At 38.2% G+C, this 20,266-nt stretch overlaps 9 protein-coding genes across 9 annotated transcripts; 3 read left to right on the top strand and 6 right to left on the bottom strand.

The window, feature by feature from the left end:
* Positions 1 to 401: 401 nt before the first annotated feature.
* CAF40 (CCR4-NOT core subunit CAF40) lies at positions 402 to 1,520 on the bottom strand (the record flags this gene model as incomplete). The annotated part of the gene is made up of 1 exon (XM_056225109.1): positions 402 to 1,520. The coding sequence occupies one exon, from the start codon at positions 1,518 to 1,520 to the stop codon at positions 402 to 404; it is 1,119 nt and encodes a 372-aa protein (XP_056078960.1).
* A 1,527-nt stretch (positions 1,521 to 3,047) lies between these two features.
* On the bottom strand, positions 3,048 to 3,887 carry PCL1 (Pcl1p; the record flags this gene model as incomplete). The annotated part of the gene is made up of 1 exon (XM_056225107.1): positions 3,048 to 3,887. The coding sequence occupies one exon, from the start codon at positions 3,885 to 3,887 to the stop codon at positions 3,048 to 3,050; it is 840 nt and encodes a 279-aa protein (XP_056078959.1).
* A 636-nt stretch (positions 3,888 to 4,523) lies between these two features.
* RFC3 (replication factor C subunit 3) lies at positions 4,524 to 5,546 on the bottom strand (the record flags this gene model as incomplete). Its single annotated transcript, XM_056225106.1, has 1 exon — positions 4,524 to 5,546. The coding sequence occupies one exon, from the start codon at positions 5,544 to 5,546 to the stop codon at positions 4,524 to 4,526; it is 1,023 nt and encodes a 340-aa protein (XP_056078958.1).
* Positions 5,547 to 5,922: 376 nt separating this feature from the next.
* On the top strand, positions 5,923 to 7,569 carry MID1 (Mid1p; the record flags this gene model as incomplete). The annotated part of the gene is made up of 1 exon (XM_056225105.1): positions 5,923 to 7,569. One exon carries the CDS (start codon positions 5,923 to 5,925, stop codon positions 7,567 to 7,569), a length of 1,647 nt encoding a protein of 548 aa, XP_056078957.1.
* Positions 7,570 to 7,746: 177 nt separating this feature from the next.
* On the bottom strand, positions 7,747 to 8,958 carry PUS4 (pseudouridine synthase PUS4; the record flags this gene model as incomplete). Its single annotated transcript, XM_056225104.1, has 1 exon — positions 7,747 to 8,958. The coding sequence occupies one exon, from the start codon at positions 8,956 to 8,958 to the stop codon at positions 7,747 to 7,749; it is 1,212 nt and encodes a 403-aa protein (XP_056078956.1).
* Positions 8,959 to 9,221: 263 nt separating this feature from the next.
* On the bottom strand, positions 9,222 to 11,105 carry MSB3 (Rab GTPase-activating protein MSB3; the record flags this gene model as incomplete). The annotated part of the gene is made up of 1 exon (XM_056225103.1): positions 9,222 to 11,105. One exon carries the CDS (start codon positions 11,103 to 11,105, stop codon positions 9,222 to 9,224), a length of 1,884 nt encoding a protein of 627 aa, XP_056078955.1.
* A 376-nt stretch (positions 11,106 to 11,481) lies between these two features.
* RIM21 (Rim21p) lies at positions 11,482 to 13,104 on the top strand (the record flags this gene model as incomplete). Its single annotated transcript, XM_056225102.1, has 1 exon — positions 11,482 to 13,104. One exon carries the CDS (start codon positions 11,482 to 11,484, stop codon positions 13,102 to 13,104), a length of 1,623 nt encoding a protein of 540 aa, XP_056078954.1.
* Positions 13,105 to 13,246: 142 nt separating this feature from the next.
* MRX6 (Mrx6p) lies at positions 13,247 to 14,821 on the bottom strand (the record flags this gene model as incomplete). The annotated part of the gene is made up of 1 exon (XM_056225101.1): positions 13,247 to 14,821. One exon carries the CDS (start codon positions 14,819 to 14,821, stop codon positions 13,247 to 13,249), a length of 1,575 nt encoding a protein of 524 aa, XP_056078953.1.
* A 359-nt stretch (positions 14,822 to 15,180) lies between these two features.
* MON2 (Mon2p) lies at positions 15,181 to 20,088 on the top strand (the record flags this gene model as incomplete). The annotated part of the gene is made up of 1 exon (XM_056225100.1): positions 15,181 to 20,088. One exon carries the CDS (start codon positions 15,181 to 15,183, stop codon positions 20,086 to 20,088), a length of 4,908 nt encoding a protein of 1,635 aa, XP_056078952.1.
* Positions 20,089 to 20,266: the final 178 nt, after the last annotated feature.

Genomic DNA, 20,266 nt, shown 5'->3' with positions numbered 1-20,266 from the left:
ACACACGATTCTTCCCTTGCACTTATTCGTAAAGAATTGCGTTCCCAACAAGGGAACTCGCAACCAGAAAACGCCCACGTATATTTCATTGATCTTGACGAAACCTTTAGATTTCGAAAAAATAGAATCGTAGTTCGTGTCTTCGTATGTTGTGACACAGGGGGGACACTCCGGGTGATGCGAAAGTGATGAATAATAGCGGCTGCAATGGATGAATCTTCTTATTCTATGGCAAACTATACTAAAATGTGGGTGAACCTTATACATTTTATGCATATAAATATAATTATAACTATACAAAATTAGGAGAGGTAAGGAAGTGAAACTAAAACAGGAAAGGGAAGATTGAAACAGTACAGGAAATCAGAAATAGGAAAAGAGAAATATATCTATGGAATGCATCATGAGGTTTCTTCGTTCAATGTCAATAGCAATTGCGCTAGACATCTTTTGGATCCGACATCGTCTCTTAGCACTTCTGTAAAAGTGTTGTCTCTTAGCTTGGCAGGTAGAACCACTTTCAATAGTCTGCGCGCTTCCAAATCGTCACTTAATCTTAAGTAGCATCTAATAATGTGTTTGAGTAGCCTTCCTGGTGGTGTGTTCACGGTTAAGTGCTCAACCATATCTTTTAACACATTAGTGACAGCGTAGAATCTTTCCAAAGTTGCGCAAATATATTGCAAGCCAACGTCATCGAGTAGAATCTTTTGTAAGATGAAAATGGCGACTGTTTTAGATAGTTCAGAAGAAGATTCCATGATCCTTAGACATAACGGTACAATGTCGGTCCTTAACAAAAAGGTTATTACATCTTGTGAGTCATTCTTGACCAATGCACCTATCACACCCAATGAGGTCAATCTCAAATACTCAAAAGTTCTTTGTCTGGAGGTAGTGTTCAAAAAAGGAAAGAGAAAGAGTGGAATATGAGCCTGTAAGAAGAGATGTTTGGTCTCTGGATGAGATGCAACGCACTGTAGAAGAACTAGCGCGTTGCAAACACGGTTTGATAAATTATTGGATAGCATCTGAGGTTGCAGCATTGGGTATACGGAAATGATTTCGTTCAACAATGAGGTCATTACACCAAACGAAGACCAGAGAACGACAGCAAGGTCGTCAAATTGTTCCCTTTTGCGTCCTAGTTCAAGCAGCGCTTGTTCCTTTTGAGGGCCGTAGGTTAACTGGCAAATCCAATGGTATACATTGGGATCATCTAGAGCATGTACAGCACCTCTATTACCGACCATGTTTGGGTTAGTTCGAGCAGTGTTAGCGTCGTTACCACCATTGTTTCCATTATTCTCGCCGCCATCGTTGTTACTATTATTGTTATTATTTGGAGCATTGCCCATGAGCATGGGGCCACCACTAGGGATATGTTGATTAATGCCTGCACCCATTGCCGCTGGAACTCCAGGCATAGGCATAGATCCTGCATTGTTTCCTGAGGGGACACCACCATTCATATTCATGCCTGCTCCATTGCCATATATTGGCTTTTGAGCGGAAAACATATTAGTTTATTCAAAGGATGTTCAGTTGCTGTCGTGTTGCTTTAGGAAAATACTGTAATCTTGTCAAGGTAAGCAGATACACACGCGGGCACGAAAATTTCAAGACTTGAAAGATTTCAAGGCGAACGCTTTCTAACTTATGCACTCTGACTCTACAATTCTTTACCAATGTCTTCTATGCGTAAATTACTTAAACTTGGAATTTGCCTCTTACTGTTCGCAGCAAAATTCTCAGCAAGTTGTGGTGTGTGGGTGTATTTTCTTTAGTCGTTACCTTTATATCTGTCAAGAACTTACATACAATCAGGTGGTGACAGTTTTGCAATGGTGGGAGGATATGGGATCTAGTCTAATATGGGTAAATAAACATAACGTGGTGTATTTTCTCTTGTTTGCTCCGCAAGCAATTTCGCTTGATATGGCCAACTATCAGTTGAATCACAATTACTTGAAAGAGCGAGGAAGCTACCGGAAGTATTACTTATAAAAGAGTTTTCATACTTGAACTTGTAATGCATATACTCCATGCATTCAGTTTGTAGGTTTACCTTATTATTTTCTTTAGCCGTTGTTTGTTTTTATTATTGTTTCGGCTCATTTTTTCAGTTTTCAAGAGACAAAATAGAATATGTTTTGTTTCTTGCTACCTCGATCGCTAAAAGGGCAATGAAATATAAAGAGAAAACATCATCACATAGTCCGGCATGAACCCTGTCATAACAAATGAATGGCACTCGTTTGAGAGGTTATAGACAATAGATTTTTGCTCTAGCAACGTACCCGTCGTACAGATTAAACCAAAAGCAAGCGGTATGGACCCGCGACAGCTGATTAACAACTGAAAAGCATCCAACTCCTACGAAAAAATATAAAAAAGATACATAACGCCTCTGGCTAACGTCAACAGTTTGTTCGTAATACACCTGCAGATGTGAAAGAAAATAAAAGAAAATAAAAAAAATGGATCAGAAATTTGGGTATACTTAATGCTTCATAGGACACCTGAGTACTTGTGGCGTCCATGTCAGACTGGTGCACAGCTTTTTTCTCGTCATTTTCCATTTCCTTTAGTTAAATCTTTAAATTTCAATCCATGTTCTGTCAAGGTACTATTACGGAAACAAAATGTTAACGCCTTTGATATACTTATCAAAGATTAGAAACCGATTATTACTACAACTTTTGGCTACCGCTTTGATTCTGTGAGAGGTATCTTAATTATAATACAAGAATGAAATGTGATTTTGCTTGAAATAATGTTCGCCTTTTATACCTCTTGAAGAAAAAGGTTTTTTTTTTTTTTCACTTACGGAAAGTGTCACCCGAATGGAAGTTATTATAACATAATCAATTAGGGTTTAACACACAGTAATAAACGCCTTTGTCATGATTTTGGTATTAGTTCCAATTATTTGTATTAGGTATCTTTAATTATTTAGAATTTTAATATAGTATGTATCCGTTAACTTTGCTCTATCAAAATCTTTATCCCACCAAGAGCCACAAAGGCGCTCTCTCATTATCGTTTTAAAACCCGTGTTGACTCATGATCCGTTCCAAATCCCAGCTTTGTCTGTTGACATTGTCATTCCATTTCTCAACATTCCTAACGTAAGTGGTATTAACGGCTGTGTTGTTCGCTATGTTGGTAACATCTTTTAGTCTTCTTAGGTCATTACAACTGTCGACGAGAGTGGCGGAACTTAAGTCTGATGCAATTGACACGTTTCTTTGTTTTTCATAGAGCTTAAATCTACTATTTGATCTAAGAGGGCTTGTGCCAGCACAAGTCCTCTTGTTCATAGACATCATCATGTTTATTCTCTTCCTTTGGTCGCTGGACCTCACCAAGTCTTGCTTGATTGGCTCCAATAGAGGCTGCAGATCCAGGATCAGATCTTCTGTGTTCACCCTAAGGTCCCAGTTCAAAAGCTGCAGTAATTGCCTTTCCATAAGATTGATGTCCTCCAGTGTAAAGAGACCGTCAGTATACCTGGCCCAGTGCTTGTTCAAAGGAGACGAATCGTTGTGGAACTTAGCACTCAGTATCAAACAGGCTAAGAAAATGCGGTGAATGGTCGAGGGTAGACCAGTGGCATCCTTAGGTAAAATGCGCTTGAGCTTGTTCAAATAACAAGCTGCAGTTAGCAAAGTAGGTGTGTACACGTTGGTGTATCTCACCAATCTAGTGATAAAAGTCATCAGCGATGGCAGTCTAGCCATATGTTTCTCGCCTGGAGAGCCCGGAGGTGTGGGGTAGTTGCTCGAGGGCACAACCCTCAATGTTGTATCAGTTAAAAATTTTATTATGTCATCCGTGACTGGTGACTTGAGCAGAATATGTAGAGCCTTGCTGTATTCACACATTTTGTTAATTTTACTATTATTATTATTATTCTTTATCAATGTTACGGACAGCGGATGATTGCTGGTATATGCGAGGCGAATCCCATTATAACAAGAAACCAAGACAACCTTATCGACCCCATAACCCTTGCAGGCTCATTGACCTTATATATGTTTTCCCACTGCTATATGGAAACTACCATTTCCTTTGTTCTCCATAATAACGCCAAACTGGGCCCACAGCCATATCGCCTCATTTGGCTTCCGACATTTCGAGTCGCTTTTGCGTCGCATGCCTCCGCGAAAAATTTCGCGATGGACGCCATTTTTAACACGAAATTCTTATCCATGCCGGCGTTGCCGTTTTCGGAAATATTTCCCGATCTGGCAAGTGCAGAACGGTAAGCCTGATTTCTACTATTCATGACAGCTGTGAGACTAAAGTAGGAATCACGTAAGGAGAATGCTACTTTAAGCAGAAAGTTTGGCAATTCGCATTCTTGGTCGGCCGCTAGACGCCAAATGATTTACGGTTTCCGGTATGCAAATTGAAAACAGGTTTCATCTTTTCTTTTTTCTTGTTTTGCGTGTTATGTAACGTTATGTTGCACAATGCGACTGTTCTGTACATATCGTATCTATAGATATTTGGGTTGGTTATACGTTGGCTTTAAGTGTTTCATTCTCGAAGCTGGTCTTGATGGCGCCAATGACCGCGCTGCCTTGAATCTGGTCGTTGCCACCTCTGGATATCGAATATTCGATATCGGCCAGCTTAGTTAGTAAAAGCACTCTTGTCTCTTCATTTTGCAGCTCATAGTCCTCCAGTATCTTCACGATGCCTTCAATTAAGTCAATCAGCGCCAGGCCCTTGGCACTGCGTACTTTGTTCAGGGTGTAATGCGCAGTGCCCCAGTCGTCTTCCAGCATCGACTTTAGTACTGTCTTTAGGTCGCTTGGTCTGGGTGCGCCGCAGCATTCATAGATAACGTCGTCACTGATCTCATCCTCGTCGGGGTTGTCTAGAGTGGCCTTGCATGACTGCAAAACATTCAGCACACGTCTCATATCACCGTTGGAAAGTTCTATCAAAGCCTTCTCGGCTTCGGGTGATAGTTTCAGCTTCTCATGAACCAACACATTGGCTATCCGACGCTCGATAGCTTCCTGAGGCAAAGGTTGAAATCTGAATCTCGTGCACCTACTCAATAACGCAGGCGTAAGTTTATGTGCATAATTGGCCAACACACAGAATCGTGTATTCTTGGTATAGCGTTCGATGACCCTTCTCAACGCGTTTTGGGCAGCGTTTGTCATGGCGTCGGCTTCATCCAGTATGATCAGCTTAAACCCTTTGGAGAAAATTTGTCTCGTGGAGGCAAAGTCTTTGATTTGGTTCCTCACCACATCAATACCTCTGTCATCGGATGCATTCAGCTCCAGAACCATGTTTGAATAGTTCTTGCCATATATCTCACGTGCCAGTGCAACAATTGTAGAGGTTTTACCGGTCCCTGGAGGACCATAGAATAGAAGGTGCGGCAATTTACCCTCATCTACAAATTTACGAATCGTGGTGACCACCTCGGTTTGTCCGTAGACCTCGTCCAATGTTTCGGGTCTATATTTCTCGACCCATGGAAGATTTTCCTTACTCTTGTTATCTGCACTTGGTGGCATTCTTCGTATACTGCACTTGTTCTTATTATTTTGTCGAGTTGCTAAACTTCGCAAAAGTATCCTCTTGTGATATTTTATAGCTTCTTTTCATTTCTCTGGAAATCGCGTACTACTTTAAAAAAAAGAAATCTGGAAGTCATTATAGCGGTGATGCGATGATGTGATGACAGTATCCAACCTTTTAGTAAACGTTTTGTTTTCGGGAACAGTTTTTGTTCACACTAAGCTATTAAAACCTGGAAGAACTTCCGAACAGTTTCGAAGGACTGGCATAGTATTTTTTTGGCTGTTCAAGCATCAACTGGCTAACTGCCGTATTGAATAACAGTTAAGCCTCTAGTACCACTTCAGTTCATTGCCCACGTACTCTCCTGAAATGATGATATGGCACTGGTTATTTGTTCTTTATTTCCTGTTTGCCAGCACTGTTCAAGGTCTATTCCAGGAATACAACCCCTTCGCAAACAAGAATATTTCCCTAAAGTTCCCAAAAATAAACGGTTGGGGGAAGAACATTATGGCGACTGGTCAACAGACAATTATCAATTCAGATAGCATTTATGAATGGACCCCAATTCTATCAAACATAACAGGGGGCAAGAAGGACAGCTTTGTGTTTACCATCGACGCAGAAGCCTCTGGTTATGGATTCGCACCTACGTATGAAGTATTGATGTTTATCAGTGGCAATATTTGCGAAATGCCTACAAATAAATCGGAAGTAGATTTAACAATATACTATTCTTTCAACGAAACAGTTTTAGATAACCCAGAGATTGGCCAATGTGCGGTTTTCCAAGATGGTTACATTCAAGCATTAGCAATTAGTCCGGTACAGTCTTCTAATTCAAATGCCACCTCCACTTATTCAAATCTTTATGTGGTAGTACAGCTAGTGAATTCTACTACAAATGAACCACTATCCAGTTCTGACAGCTCAGAAAATTGGGAGTACAGACTAAGTATTTCCGAGAACGATTTGGTATTTCAATGGGACGTAAGGCCTTGGGTGGATGTCCTGGACACTGATATGAACTCTGCACTACTGTCCACTGGTAATGTCACTGCTGACGCTAAAGTTTACCACAATTTTTCAATATATGATCCATCCTTATACGACCTATATGTTTACTCGTACGAAGATTCTGTTAAAGTAAACCAAAACTATAATCTTTCTCTATGTGCTGTAAAGAATGGACCCCATTTAGTGTCTTCTCAAAGTACACCGAATGCAACAGTTACCTCAAACAGTACAAACCCATTAGGACGTACCGATCTCGCCATCCAGAGAAAAATAGCTGAGTATGGTGGCAGCGTAACCGAAATGTTTTATGTAACAGGGCTGAATGCCTCAACAACCTATGTCGCTTACCTAACAAAGAAAATCAGTAATGGTGATGGATTGTCAAGTGTGGGTGGTGTATTATTTTCACCTGTATACTTTACCACAAGAGGTACTGACGCGTGCTCTTTAATCTTTGATTTAAACTTCTGCAGTGACGTGGCATATTCCGTACCTACTTCATCATTCTCCGTAAATAATAAGACTCTCATGGCACAGACATATGATCACATCGCCGAGGCACTTTATTCGAATTTTAGCAAAGCTTTACAGTTAATCTCCTGTGACGCAGACAAAAATGCAAGGTACTCTCCAATCATGACTTGCGATGATTGCGCAGAAGCGTATCGTGACTGGGTATGTGCAGTGTCCATTCCTAGATGTAGCACTACTTCTTCCCAGTACTATATCCACAGAGATAAATCTCACAATCGTAATGATTATTTGAATCAATTCATTAAACCTTTGGATGACTATTATGAAATACTACCTTGTATTGATATGTGCTATACATTGGTACGAAACTGCCCCAGTGACTTTGGATTTGCTTGTCCGGATGACGTAACTACGGAAGATCTTCTTTATCAAAGTTACAATTTCTATATGGATACGGATTATGCGACATGCAATTATATAGGTAATTCATCATTGATGGAAATTCATCCTTTGGACGATACATAAGATAGACTAAGGATTTACCAAAAAAATGAATGGAGGAGATAAATAAACATAGAATTTAATGAGATATATGCATAAGTACATTGAGTTTTTTAATTCATATTTACACATAAACGGTTGAGCAAATGTAAGCATAACCTTCAAAAAATAAAACAAGAAACGGTTTTTGTTTCCGCTCTCTTACACTTGCTCAATTTTTCTCTTGAGTGTATTAGATGGCTGTTCGACATCGGCAGTTTCTTTTGTCTCGGTTATTGTTTCGCTTTCGAATTGATCATTGGGAACTGTGCCCTCCTTCACGTCAGCTGGTACTTCCTTTTCAGCTTTCTTCAACTCTTCTATAACGTCGACACTTGCTCCTTCGTCTAGAACCTTTTTCAATACTTTACCCCATACCTTTTCGTCTCTTTCAGTAAAATCTGCTAATTGAAACACATTATTTCTTTCAAGAGACCAGTCTTGCTGTTGTAGACGTATTAGTTTCACCATGTAGCACGAGCTCCTCATGGATTTACCAATGTCACTCACCAAAGATCTGATATATGTGCCAGAGGATACGTTTGCTTTGAAGTGCAATTTTGGAGCTCTATAAGACTCACCTTCTTTTTGAATCTCCTGCTCTTCTTGCTGACTCAATGGAAACGCTTCTTCCACTTCTGCCACCTCAGACTGTAGGCCATGTTTCTCAGTATATTCTTTTGAGAAATATAGAACATCATTTAGCATGTTTGCATTCAAATTTTTGACAGTTTCAACCGCTTCCTCTGTCTTGGGTTTCAAGAAGGGATAGTCATGATCTCGCTTAAGAGAGTCTGGATACACCTTCAAATCATAAATAGTAACCTGCCTGGGCTCAATGGCTCTTGGTAAAGGCTTTCCTTCCCGAGCATATTCATGCAAGGGTTTACCATCCATTTTCAAGGCCGCGTATATTGGTGGTGTCTGTTTTAATTGCCCTACAAATTTTTCTTCCACTGTCTTCAAATCATCAAAATTGAGATTCTTAACAGAGTTTTGAGACAGAATTTCACCTTCTACATCTCCTGAAGTAGTAGAAACACCAAATAAAGCCTCACTTTCATAGACCTTTACAGTACCTGAAAGATAGTTTGCCAACTTTTTCGTACCTGTTCCAATCCCAATTACAAGTACACCAGAAGCTAACGGATCTAACGTTCCTCCGTGTCCCATCTTTACCTTCGAGACCTTACGCAATTTTCTCTTGCTGACCTTCTTACCGGTCTCCTTTTCGTACTGCTGCTTTCTCTCTGCTGTTGCCCTTTGAATTTCCTTCGAGAATACTTGACTTTTAGTTAGAGCATGCTGCAGCTTTAACATAAACTGGTTAGATGTTATACCACTGGGTTTCTCAATAGCAAATATCCCATTCATGTTTCACTTGGTCTTTGAACCTTTTTTTCATGTGATGTCTTAGATTATGCTATTCATATGACTTGCTCATCTTTAGCAAATTTTTCATTTCCGCTGTTAGAGAGGGCATCAATGAAAAATGGCCATAGCAATAGAACAAAATGGAGAACGAAATTTTGTGAGATATTGATGCTCAAAAAAGGTATATATATATATATATATATGTTTATATGCTATTGGTTATTCATATTCTTGTTTATGCAAAAAAAAACAGAAAACAGGACCTAGTCACTCCTGTCCTTTTTCTTTCTCATCTGTTTAACTTTCTCCTTGATGCTATTATTCCAATGAACTCCAGCTAGACTCTTTTTGAATCCATATACTTCCGAAGATAATGCTTCATTGACTGCATCACTCGTTATGTGAACACCTTGGTTATCTGTATTACTATTATTAGCTGGCAAGTCTGCCTCAGATGCTGCGTTTCCAAGAAGTTCGCCATATGTCTTGAATTTAAGGCGCTGTGCAGCAACAAATTTTCGACACCTGTCTATTTCATCCTGATCCAGCCTATTCAAGTTGAATCTCCTTTTGAAAATAATTTTCTCAAAGATTTCGTTTGGATTCAACAATGTCTTTGGAAAAGTCTGTATGACCTGGAAAATTTCCATATCGCTATCTTCTTGACCCATTGACCCGTTTTTTTGGTTTAAGTTAGAGCCCCAAGAATAGTTCAACGAATTGTTATGGGGTTTTATCTTTGAAAGTTCATGCTCACTCAGTTTTAAGACAGCCAACGAAACTTTGAATAAAAAATGCGATTCTTCGTAGAATAAACAATCCCATATTCTAAGGGTGGTCTCTATCGGCACGACCCCCACAAAACAACTCATAAACCAGCTCGCCGTACACAAAGTGATAGGCGGAAGCCTGTACAAGAATTCATTCTTTTGCATATTGAAAAGGACTTTGTTATTAGACGGTGAAAAAGTTTTGTTATTCTTCTGGTGATGGTCAATGGAAGGCTTAATGTACGACCAAACTTCAGGGATATATTCTTTAACGCATAACATCAGTACTCCTTGATCAATGTTGACGCCTTCCAGGTTGATATTATGAACACCCGGTAAGTATCTTGAAGTAATAATAACTAGCATCCAAAAGGCTCTTTCCTCGTCTAAGAATAACAACAACAGGCCGGCGAGGAAATTCATAGACTGACAATAACCAATCTTTGGATTGTAGAGGGAGAAAGCAACAAGCACTCGGCGTAAAGATTTTATAATCGGAGGTCCCTCTTTGTTTTGCGAGCCACTTTGAAAATGTATATTGTCTGGGAAAGTTCTATTCAAATCACGTTCAATTATGTCCAAATCCTGCACTTGTTTCTCATTAGGATTTTGTCTCTTAATTTGTTTCATTTTCTGCAGAAGTTGGGAATAGACGCCTCTATTCTTGTTTAACTTCTCTTGCCCTCTAGCGAAATGCCACCATGCATTGCCTCTCCATTCTGCCGGAATACCCTTTCTAACATACCTTTTTAACCGTTCACTCCTTGGTGGAAATCGTGAGGGAGAGTCATCGGTCACAGGTAACCCACTTTTCTCTAGCAGCAGTTGCCATTTGTGTTTACGACGAACACAATATTGCGAGTATTCCACCCACCACCTATCGTAATCTGATTCAGATATGTAATTATTCTGTTTTTTAAACCCGTATCGATCAAAACGTGAACTATTGATATCATTAGAATTACCACTTGCGGCCGCAGCGACACCGTCCAGTTCCACGCATTGATGATTACCTTCTTCAGGAATCAAATCAAGGTCATCGCTGTGTACTTCCTCCAGATCATCGTCGTCATCATCTCCTACGCCGGCACGTTGAGACTCTACTTCATCTCCATATAAGTCAATAACGCTTAGGTTTCCATCATGTTCGGATGGAGACACTTGGCCCAAACAACTCGGTTCAACTGAACGATGGTCATTCACCATAACATTTCCATGTACAAGAGCTGAGTCGCTAGAACTATGATCGGAATGCATTTTGTCATGAAAGTTGGGAACAGACGGTGATTTCACCGTAAAGGCCCCTCCTAGCCTTTTGTATGGATGCGTCAGCGCCGTCCTGTTTTGCAGGGAAAACCTCTGTTGGTCGTTCTGCATGTTAATGATAATGGCTCTGGATGCACAGCTGTTAAATTCTTACAAAGGTTTCAAATGACCCTTTAGCTATTTTTAGCTATTTACTCTTTATGTGCAATAAACGAAGTTGATCCTCTAAATTCTGTTACAGCCCGAACGAAAAAATAACAGTTATTAAAAGAGGAGATGAAATCCATTTTATTGGCGAACCAAAATAAATACCTCTAAGAATCACATCATTTTGTAATAAGGAAGCAAAAACATACAAGCACAAAAGACTCGGTGTGCTTTCAGGTTTCCCTTTTCGTGTGTTTACTTTATCAGACACTTTGAAGCTATTGCTTTTCAGTAGCACGCCAAGAGAGGGACACTCAATGAGATGACCAACATTGTAAACATGGATTTGTGGCGACATGGCACGGAGGGATTGAATACCTACAAGAGTTGCCATCAAATGGAACTAGGTTCTGGAATGCTAATACAATTGCCCCTTTATGAGAACTCTGCAGTATACGCAGACCATATAACATTCAGAAGTTTCTGCTGCGAAAGATTCCCCGTCTATGTATCTACGGTATTGAGAAACAATTCCCCGTATAAATATCTTAATGAAGTGTCCAAAGACTGGCAAACCTTCATTCAAGTAAGCGATTATGTCGGGGGTTCTGCTGAGTATGCAATTTATGCTCTGATATTGTCCATAACGTCCAATTTTGTTATCACGGTGTTTGTTACTGTGATATGTTGCATAAATATTAGCGGACGTGCTTATAAGAGAATTTTACAGCTATTGAGGGTTGCCTCGTTGTTAGCCTCGCTAAACTTGACGATTTTTATAACCAAAGTGTTGCGCGGATTAGAGAAAGAGCACAATTTATATGGTATTGTTCGGGCTCACTCCATCATGCACATCTTTTCAGATGATATGACATTTGTTGTTTTAGATTTTCTATCTACGTTAATGTTTCAATTTTGCCAAGTCGGCATTGTCATTAGATTATTTCAAAGAGCTCAGGAAAAGAGAATTATTTTTTTTGTTGGTGTGATCCTAACAATGACTGCGAATATTTTATGGGTTGTACCACCGTTTACTGACCATTCTACGAGACATAGAAATGATTGGCAAATCCTGCGACCCTTTGTGTACCTTTTTCGTATAGCTATTGCTACGTCATATGCATCGATTGTCATTTATCATATCTGGCAGAAAAAGAAACTGTGGTTTAAGTTCAACCAAATGGGGTTACTCACTTTGTTGACGGTCCTTGTGGTACTTTTATTACCGGGGTTTTTTCTTGCCGATGTTTCAAATTTATGGATATCTGAGCTGGGTGAAGTGTTCAACACCACATGCTATGTTACTTCAACTGTAATCACATGGGAATGGTTAGATAGATTGAATGTTCTAGAGAGAAAAGAAGAGGCACAAAGTATTTTGGGAAGACCCATTTTTGAGGAGGAGCAACAAGATTACAAATTTGCAAAATATGCTCTAAAAGTTCAAAACGCTTTAACTAGAAGGGAATCTCCTGGTGCATCAATGGATCTAAATGATACATCGAATAATTCGGAAGTATGTGATTTACAAACAATATCGCGCTACGACCCAGAAGATCAGATGTTGGAAGGCAGAAGTATTGATCAAATGCACTTCAACGATAAAGGCACCTATAGAGATCAAGCGCTTAAGAAATTGAGTTATACCCGCGATAAGATTTTATACTTCACGGACCAGATTGTTCAGAAAAGTGTAGGCCACAATAATAACAGCAGTAGTTCGAAAAGTGAAAAAGTCAAACAACGGAAGGCGATGGTCCGGAAACGGTTAGGATTGGACCAAAATGGTGTATACATTTATTCGACAAAGGAAGTTATTTTCAATTCTGACCAAGATGAAGATGTAGAAGATGAGGATGTAGAAAATGAGGATGAGAAGACAGAAAATAAGAATGTAAACGACAATCAAAATAATGACAGCACCGTTGCCACGTTTACCAGCAACAATATAAATCATTTCTAAAGGACCGAGTAGGGACACTTTTACATCAAACTACATATTTATATATATTCCAAGTATGCACAAAATGCGTATGCATAATATTTACATGGATTGTGAATATGCCACATGAAGAGAGAAAGTTATATAGGCATTCAATAGAAAATCATTCATAGTAATCCCATTCTTCAAATACAGTTTCTAATAGCTGCGTATTCAAATTGTTGGGATATCGTGTATACCTGACACCACTCCTGGTAATAATATATTTATCATTGAAGCTCACTTGCACATCTTTATTTATGCTTCTGCCCCAAAAAATATTGTGTCTCTTGGTGTATCTCAACCAGTGCATTCTCTTAAAATTATGAATGGGGCTCGGTAGAATAATACAATCTACTCCATCTTGAAAAAAATACGTGGATGGAACTTCATCTGATAGCCGGGCTATAATTTTTTCAATGTATCCTTTGATTTTGTTTTCAAATTTACTAGAGTCTTTGGAATTTGTTAAAGTGGACAATATCGTGGTATAAACTGGGTATATGTGGTCCATTATTTTCATCTTTAACGATCTTCGAAAAAGTTTCTTTGTACTCTTAGACTTGCTCACGTAGATAGCCAAGGGCAAGTGTTCTCTTTTGAATTCGTTATGTATAGATAGTTTCGTCAATTTTTTAAATTCTCTCGCAAGTATCTTATTTAGCTTGGTCAATGCATTGCGGAATAGTTCCTGGTCATTTTTGATAAATGTGTGTTTGTATGCATAGTTTTTCAATTTATGTTGAAAATCACTTCTTGCCTTTAGCATTTTTTGTCTTCTGTTCATATTTGTGCTTGTATACTCAGTTTCTTGATTTGTTTTCATATCAAGAAGTGACTCGTGCAGACGGGATTTGCTCTGATATAAATTCACCAACTCTAATGTATCGTTAATTCTTTGATTGTGAAACTGAAGTTTTATCATGGCAGGTTTTTTTGTATTCTTCATTTGAGATTTTCTCTCAATACGCATGAGTTTAAATGGCTTCATCCTTAGAACAACACTTTTGGGCACATGCTTGAAAGGCATGTCATTATAGACCATACCACTTATAGATGCGTCCCATGGTATCACAGGTTTACGTTTGTGCGATGATGAATGCTGTTCCATATTATGAATGCTATCTCTCAAGCTTGATTTGTGTAAGTCCTCAATGATTTCCTGCATGTTCAGTTTGCCATCCTTCTCAGAAGCATCAATCACCTGTATATTGGGAAGAACGTCACCTAATTCATGAAAGTTTTTACCCTTCCTTGCATCAGAGGGAAAACTAGAGTTTCCCAAAAACAAGGGTCGATAGCCCGCAAACAGACCCTCTGTATGCACCTCTTTATTCTGAATATGGTCTGTGGAGGCCACCTTGGGGACCAACAGGTGTAAACTAGGTCTAGATTCTCTAGACCTGCCGTTACCTACAGAACCTACGGACTGCTTTTTCTGCTGCGGTACTGAGCAGGCATATGAATCACCCTCTTTAGCAACTATACCACCATTATACGCCCGTTTCATTTTTGAAGGCACCCTCCCCAACTCTTTAGAGGAATCCTTCTTTTCATTACAATCACCTTTCCCGTCTCTCTGCCCACCCTTTCCAGACATATATCTACAGCTCACTCTAGTCATATTATGCTCAAATTTAGTACTTCGAACAGCCTTGGGATAGTACAACACAAGTCTTCGAAGCGCTTGATATTCCATGATGTAACGTGTGACTAAATCTCAGTGCCTCTGCAATGATCTGATGATACGGTAAGCCTCTACTCAAAAAAAGCGCACTAAAGGAATAAACTAATATGATCCTGGCAGCTGACAAATAACTTCTGAGGGTTAAGTTTCAAAAACTCAAATCTTCTGTTCTTATTCATCATATGGCTATTAGTAAGTCTTCATAATTCCACTTTCTGATAAAGCCGTCTAACCGTCGTGGATGACCTTTAAGTTATCCGTGTTAATAATTAAGGTGACCAAGCTCACCTAAGTAAGGCTTGAAGAATCGGCTCTCTACAAGAGACCTAAGATAGAACAAGCTAACTAGTTTGTTGCATACCAATCTTACTATGACTATGAATACTGGAGGGTTTGCCTCCATGCAGAGGCAACTCGAAGCAGAATTGCGTTCGTTATCATCCGAATCGAAAAGAAGAAATTCATCTATTCGCCATGCAAGTGATAAATCCATCGAGATCTTGAAAAGAGTACATAATTTCGGAGAGTTAGAAAGACATCCTGATTTTGTGCTTCCTTTTGTATTGGCTTGTCAATCAAGGAATGCCAAAATGACAACTCTAGCCATGCAATGTCTGCAAGGACTGTCAACTGTTCCATCAATTCCAAGAAGTCGATTGTCTGAAATACTAGATGCCTTCATCGAGGCTACACATCTCGCCATGGAAATTCAGTTAAAAGTCTTACAGGTGGTTCCCATTTTTTTCAAAACATACGGGAAGTTCATATATGGTCCTCTTTGTAAGAAATTGTTGTTGTGTTGCTCAAATTTGCTACATGTACCCAATAAGGCACCTGTGGTTGTGGGAACTGCAAGCGCCACTTTACAACAGTTGATCGATGAAATATTTGATAGACTTTCCATCGGCTCTGTTGAGGATGATAAGCAATTTGAAGTGCTTATAAGCAATAATGAAACAACCAAAGTCAATGTTTACAGATATGATGCTAACAAGTTATTCGATAATATCTGTTCATTGAATGAAATAAACACAAACGGGTCGATTAATGATGAAGATATGCTTTTAGACATTGGGGATATCCCTATAGATTATGGTTTAGAAATCCTTGAATCTATCTTGAAGAATAGTCAGAAAAATCTATTAGAATGCGAAGACTTACAATATCTACTGAGGGTCAAAGCAATTCCATTACTTCTCCGCTGTATCTCTTCTTCCAAGCATTTCTCTACCGCTGTAAGGAGTTGTCGCTGTTTGAAGTTGTTGATAAGAAAGGAATACCTAAGTATGCTCGAGTTAGAATTAGAAGTCATTTTGTCGCTGCTAATTCACGGTATATCTGTAGAATCTAATTTAAGTGGATGGCAAAGAGTACTATCATTGGAACTTTTCAAGGATTTATCACAAGATCCTGAGATCGTCAACACGCTCTATATGGACTATGACAATTATCCGGATAAGAAACACGTTTTCAAATATCTTTTAAAAGAATGTATTGACCTACTGAATTCACCAGAGTACATCACTTTCTTGGCTCCATCAGTAGTAGTGGAAAAAATGGACTCTCCCTTGATAACTACTGAGAACTCTGTAGTTAAGACGAGGTTCATGCATTTATTAGACAAATCATCCGCTCCATCTATCAATATTACCTACATTATATCATTGGTACTGACTATTAGCAATCACTTATGCGAAGGGTTGAGCAAATCGGCTCTAGAGAGCTCTCCACTAGAAAGGACAGATGAAGACAAGCAACGTGAAGAAGGGTCTGGCAATGGTTCATCAGTCGTAAAGGTTTACAGTGGTCTATTTTCTGGACTATTTGAGATAAATAAGCTGTTCTTATATTCGACCTCTTTAGAGACATCGATATTTCACTTAGTAGTGAGGGCTTTTCAAAAGCTAGCTCATAGTGCCGGGGTTTTGTCGTTAGATGACAAATTAAGAGCATGCATGAAGTTATTTTCGATTCTAATAACGAATAATGCTTCATTGACCCAATTTTCTGTAAACGACCTGAGTGATACAACTAAAGATCAAAATGTAAAAACCATATCGGCACCCAAAGTCGCCAACAGTCCCGTTGAAACGACAAAAGATTCTACTAGAGCGATTTCTGTCGCCATGAAAAACAAAGAAATAAAAAGGCGATTACATCCTAGAAATGTAAACTCAAGGCAAGTTAGTTTACTTCGGGCATTGGTATCATTATCGATATCACTAGGCCCTATCTTCGATTCAGAAAGCTGGAAATACACATTCTTAACCTGGCAATGGATCTCATACTACATATATGGTCCATCAGCTGACTTCAAAGAAAGTTTTTACTCTGAGGATATTCCGCCACCTCCAATACTGACTAAATCAGACGTAACATCGATTGAAAGCTCCTTAACAAAGTTTTTTGAAAGCACGAGCAGCTATTCCTGTTCAACCTTTCATCTATTATTGACCAGATTGATTTTGGACTCAAAGAATACCCTGACTTTAGAACAAACCAATCTTAACCATGCCAATGGCATTGGTTATCATCCCTTAGATGAAAACGATGAAATTATACCATGTATTTATAACAAGGCCTTTTTTGTTAACAAAATCGGTGAACTAGCGACGTACAACTGCAAAAAATTCATTTCTGGGAAAAACGGTAAAGAACTTTGGAGTTTAATTTCTACGTATATGATCAAATTAATATCAAATCGTGAAATGGAGAATGATTCATTACGTTTATACAGTGTGAGAGTTTTTACAGATATCATCAAAAAGGCCATTAGTGAGGTTGGTAACTCTGATGAACAAGAGGATAAGATCAAACAGTTTGGTACACTGGAAAACCTAATCATTGATAGTTTGATGGCAACGATAAACTCAATAAAACAACTGGATATCGGTAAACAAGAAATATACAACGGGACAATTAACGTTGAATCCGATATTCTTTTTCAACTGCTGCTAACTTTAAAGGAGATACTAAACGAATTCGGTGAATTGCTGATGAACTCTTGGACAAATATTTTCAACATCATTAATTCACCCTTCGAGTGGACAGTAGAGGATATTGATTTATCTGTGAATGAGGATATAGATGATTCATCTTTATTTGAGGGTATTGTTCAAAAGCATAAGAACATGATTCAAGTATCATACGATGTTTTTAAATTAATATCTGACGATTTTCTACAGACTTTACCAATGAGTGTCATTAAGTGTGTTATTGACACGCTTGTCAACTTTGTAACTCAAAACCGAAACCTTAATATCTCCTTCTCTTCTATCAGCCAATTCTGGTTAGTTGGAGATTATCTCAGAGTCCGCTTCAATCCTGAAACATTGGATTTAAACGATGAAAAGAGTAAATGTTTCTCAGAAAAGATCATTAATCAAAAACTAATTGAAATCATTACATCTGGTTCATCTCATAATTGGGAACTTTACAATGGATTATGGATATACCTTTTGAAGAACTTAATCAATTGTACTAATGATGAAAGAATAGAAGTTAAAAATGGTGCTGTTCAGACTTTTTTTAGAATCATTGACTCCCATTCTGTTTGTTTTCCCCCATGGGACTTGATATTTTTGGAAGTTATTGAACCACTGCTTACAAAAGAATGGTCCAATGAAGAACTTGAAAAGGAAACCGATTTTATAAACGTAACATTGCAAGGCTTGATTAAGCTCTATCCCGAACGCTTCAAAGACTTTCAAAATAATATTAACTGCGCCAAGGAGTGGTCTATATTATTAAACTTCTTAAAAAATTTGCTGTCGTCTAATTCTAACAATACTAAAAATGCTGTAATATTGAACTACCAAACTCTATTGAAAGAAATTATAAAAATTGAGAACGTTCCATCAGATATATTGAAAAAATGCTGTGAAATATTTACTGATTATAACATCACGTACAGTGATATATCAATCAGCGCTTCCAACAAAACAGAATATGACTGTATATGCGAATTAATCACTGGGTTCCCCTCCCTTTATCAACTGATATCCAAATACGATGCGATGACAGATGAATTTGTGGAAAAAGTTCTTCTTTTATTTAATTCTGCAATAAAATATCCTCTTTTACCAGAGTTTGTGCAAGATAAAACTAAACCTTCTTCTATGCAAAAGGCCATTTTATCGGGGCTCGATATATTTTCAACAGGGGATTCTAAAGATACCGAAATATTGATTCTCCTTCAATTGAGCACCATTTCAATATTGGCTTTCGATACAAGAGAAAAAATTATAAAGAAACTTGGACCAAAGTTGCCAAAGGCGTCACTTAACAGGTTGCCAACTTTTGAGGCAATCAGCTATTTATCATGTTCTAACTTGAGAAACAGAATAGCAAAAATAGACCAATTTGGTATATCCACATTAAAAGCAAAGCATGTTTTAAGGATATTGAGGAATTTGGCAGAAATTATCAAGCGAAAATCACTTATTGCAGGGTCAACTAACGATGAGATCCCCATATGGGTAGTTGCTTCCAACTGCTTCAGTGATTTATCCAACAAAATATTCAAATCACTTCAACAAGATTTAGGAAATCCGTTAAAAGATAACTTTTGTGATTTATTTATAAGTGTTATTGTTACTACATTACAAAGAATCAGCCCAGAACTCGATAATCTAACTGAGATAGATGATTTGAATGAGTATTCAAAATATAGGGAGATATTGCTGGGAAATAAAATTATTGATCTATTCAATGAACGACAATTAGATATTTTTATTAGTGCCGTTTGGAACAGCTCATTTTTGTATGAATTCGATGAATTAGAAGATGCTTTAATGAAAGATTGTAGTACATTCTCCGAATTATCATTCAAACTATCTTCATTTAATTTTTCAAGCTTGTTCGGGTCTACGACAAATCCTCACTTTCTGACAAAATATAAGTGCTCTTTAGAGTGTTTACAAGATTTGGTAAATTTCATGTTGAACCAAAACGAAAAACTAAGAGAGTTAACTGCTCCTTATCTTTCTGCAAGAATAGCCTTAGCCCTTAGAAGATACATTTCAGATGAATATTTGATTGGTCGAGCACCAATACCGAAATTGCGTAAAAAGGAACTAGCTACTTTATTAAATGGGTTATGTGGAATTTTAAGAGTTATTTTGGACCAAAATTCGAGCCTTGGTAACAAGCAAATCGGAGTTCAAAATTTACAAACGTTAAGTCCTTTGGTTTTAAGAACTATTCCGGTATCTCATAAAATGGATGGATTACAGGATAAGGTTTTGGAACTATCACTTGGCTTTACAAAACTAGACTAGAAGCTCAATGACGGGCAAGAAAGTTTTCGATATTATATAGATTAAATAGCAACACTCAACAACATTGATTAATTGTCGTATTCCCTGGCAAGTTCTACTTTGTTATTTGCACGAAAAATTCAATTCTTTAAGGTTAACGTACTTATTTATTATGCCATTAGTATGCATAGCTAAAAGG

Source organism: Saccharomyces mikatae (genome assembly GCF_947241705.1).
Source record: "Saccharomyces mikatae IFO 1815 strain IFO1815 genome assembly, chromosome: 14".
Classification (NCBI taxonomy): Eukaryota; Fungi; Ascomycota; class Saccharomycetes; order Saccharomycetales; family Saccharomycetaceae; genus Saccharomyces; species Saccharomyces mikatae.
Note: the sequence above shows the minus strand (reverse complement) of the source record. Positions and strands in the feature narration are given on the sequence as shown.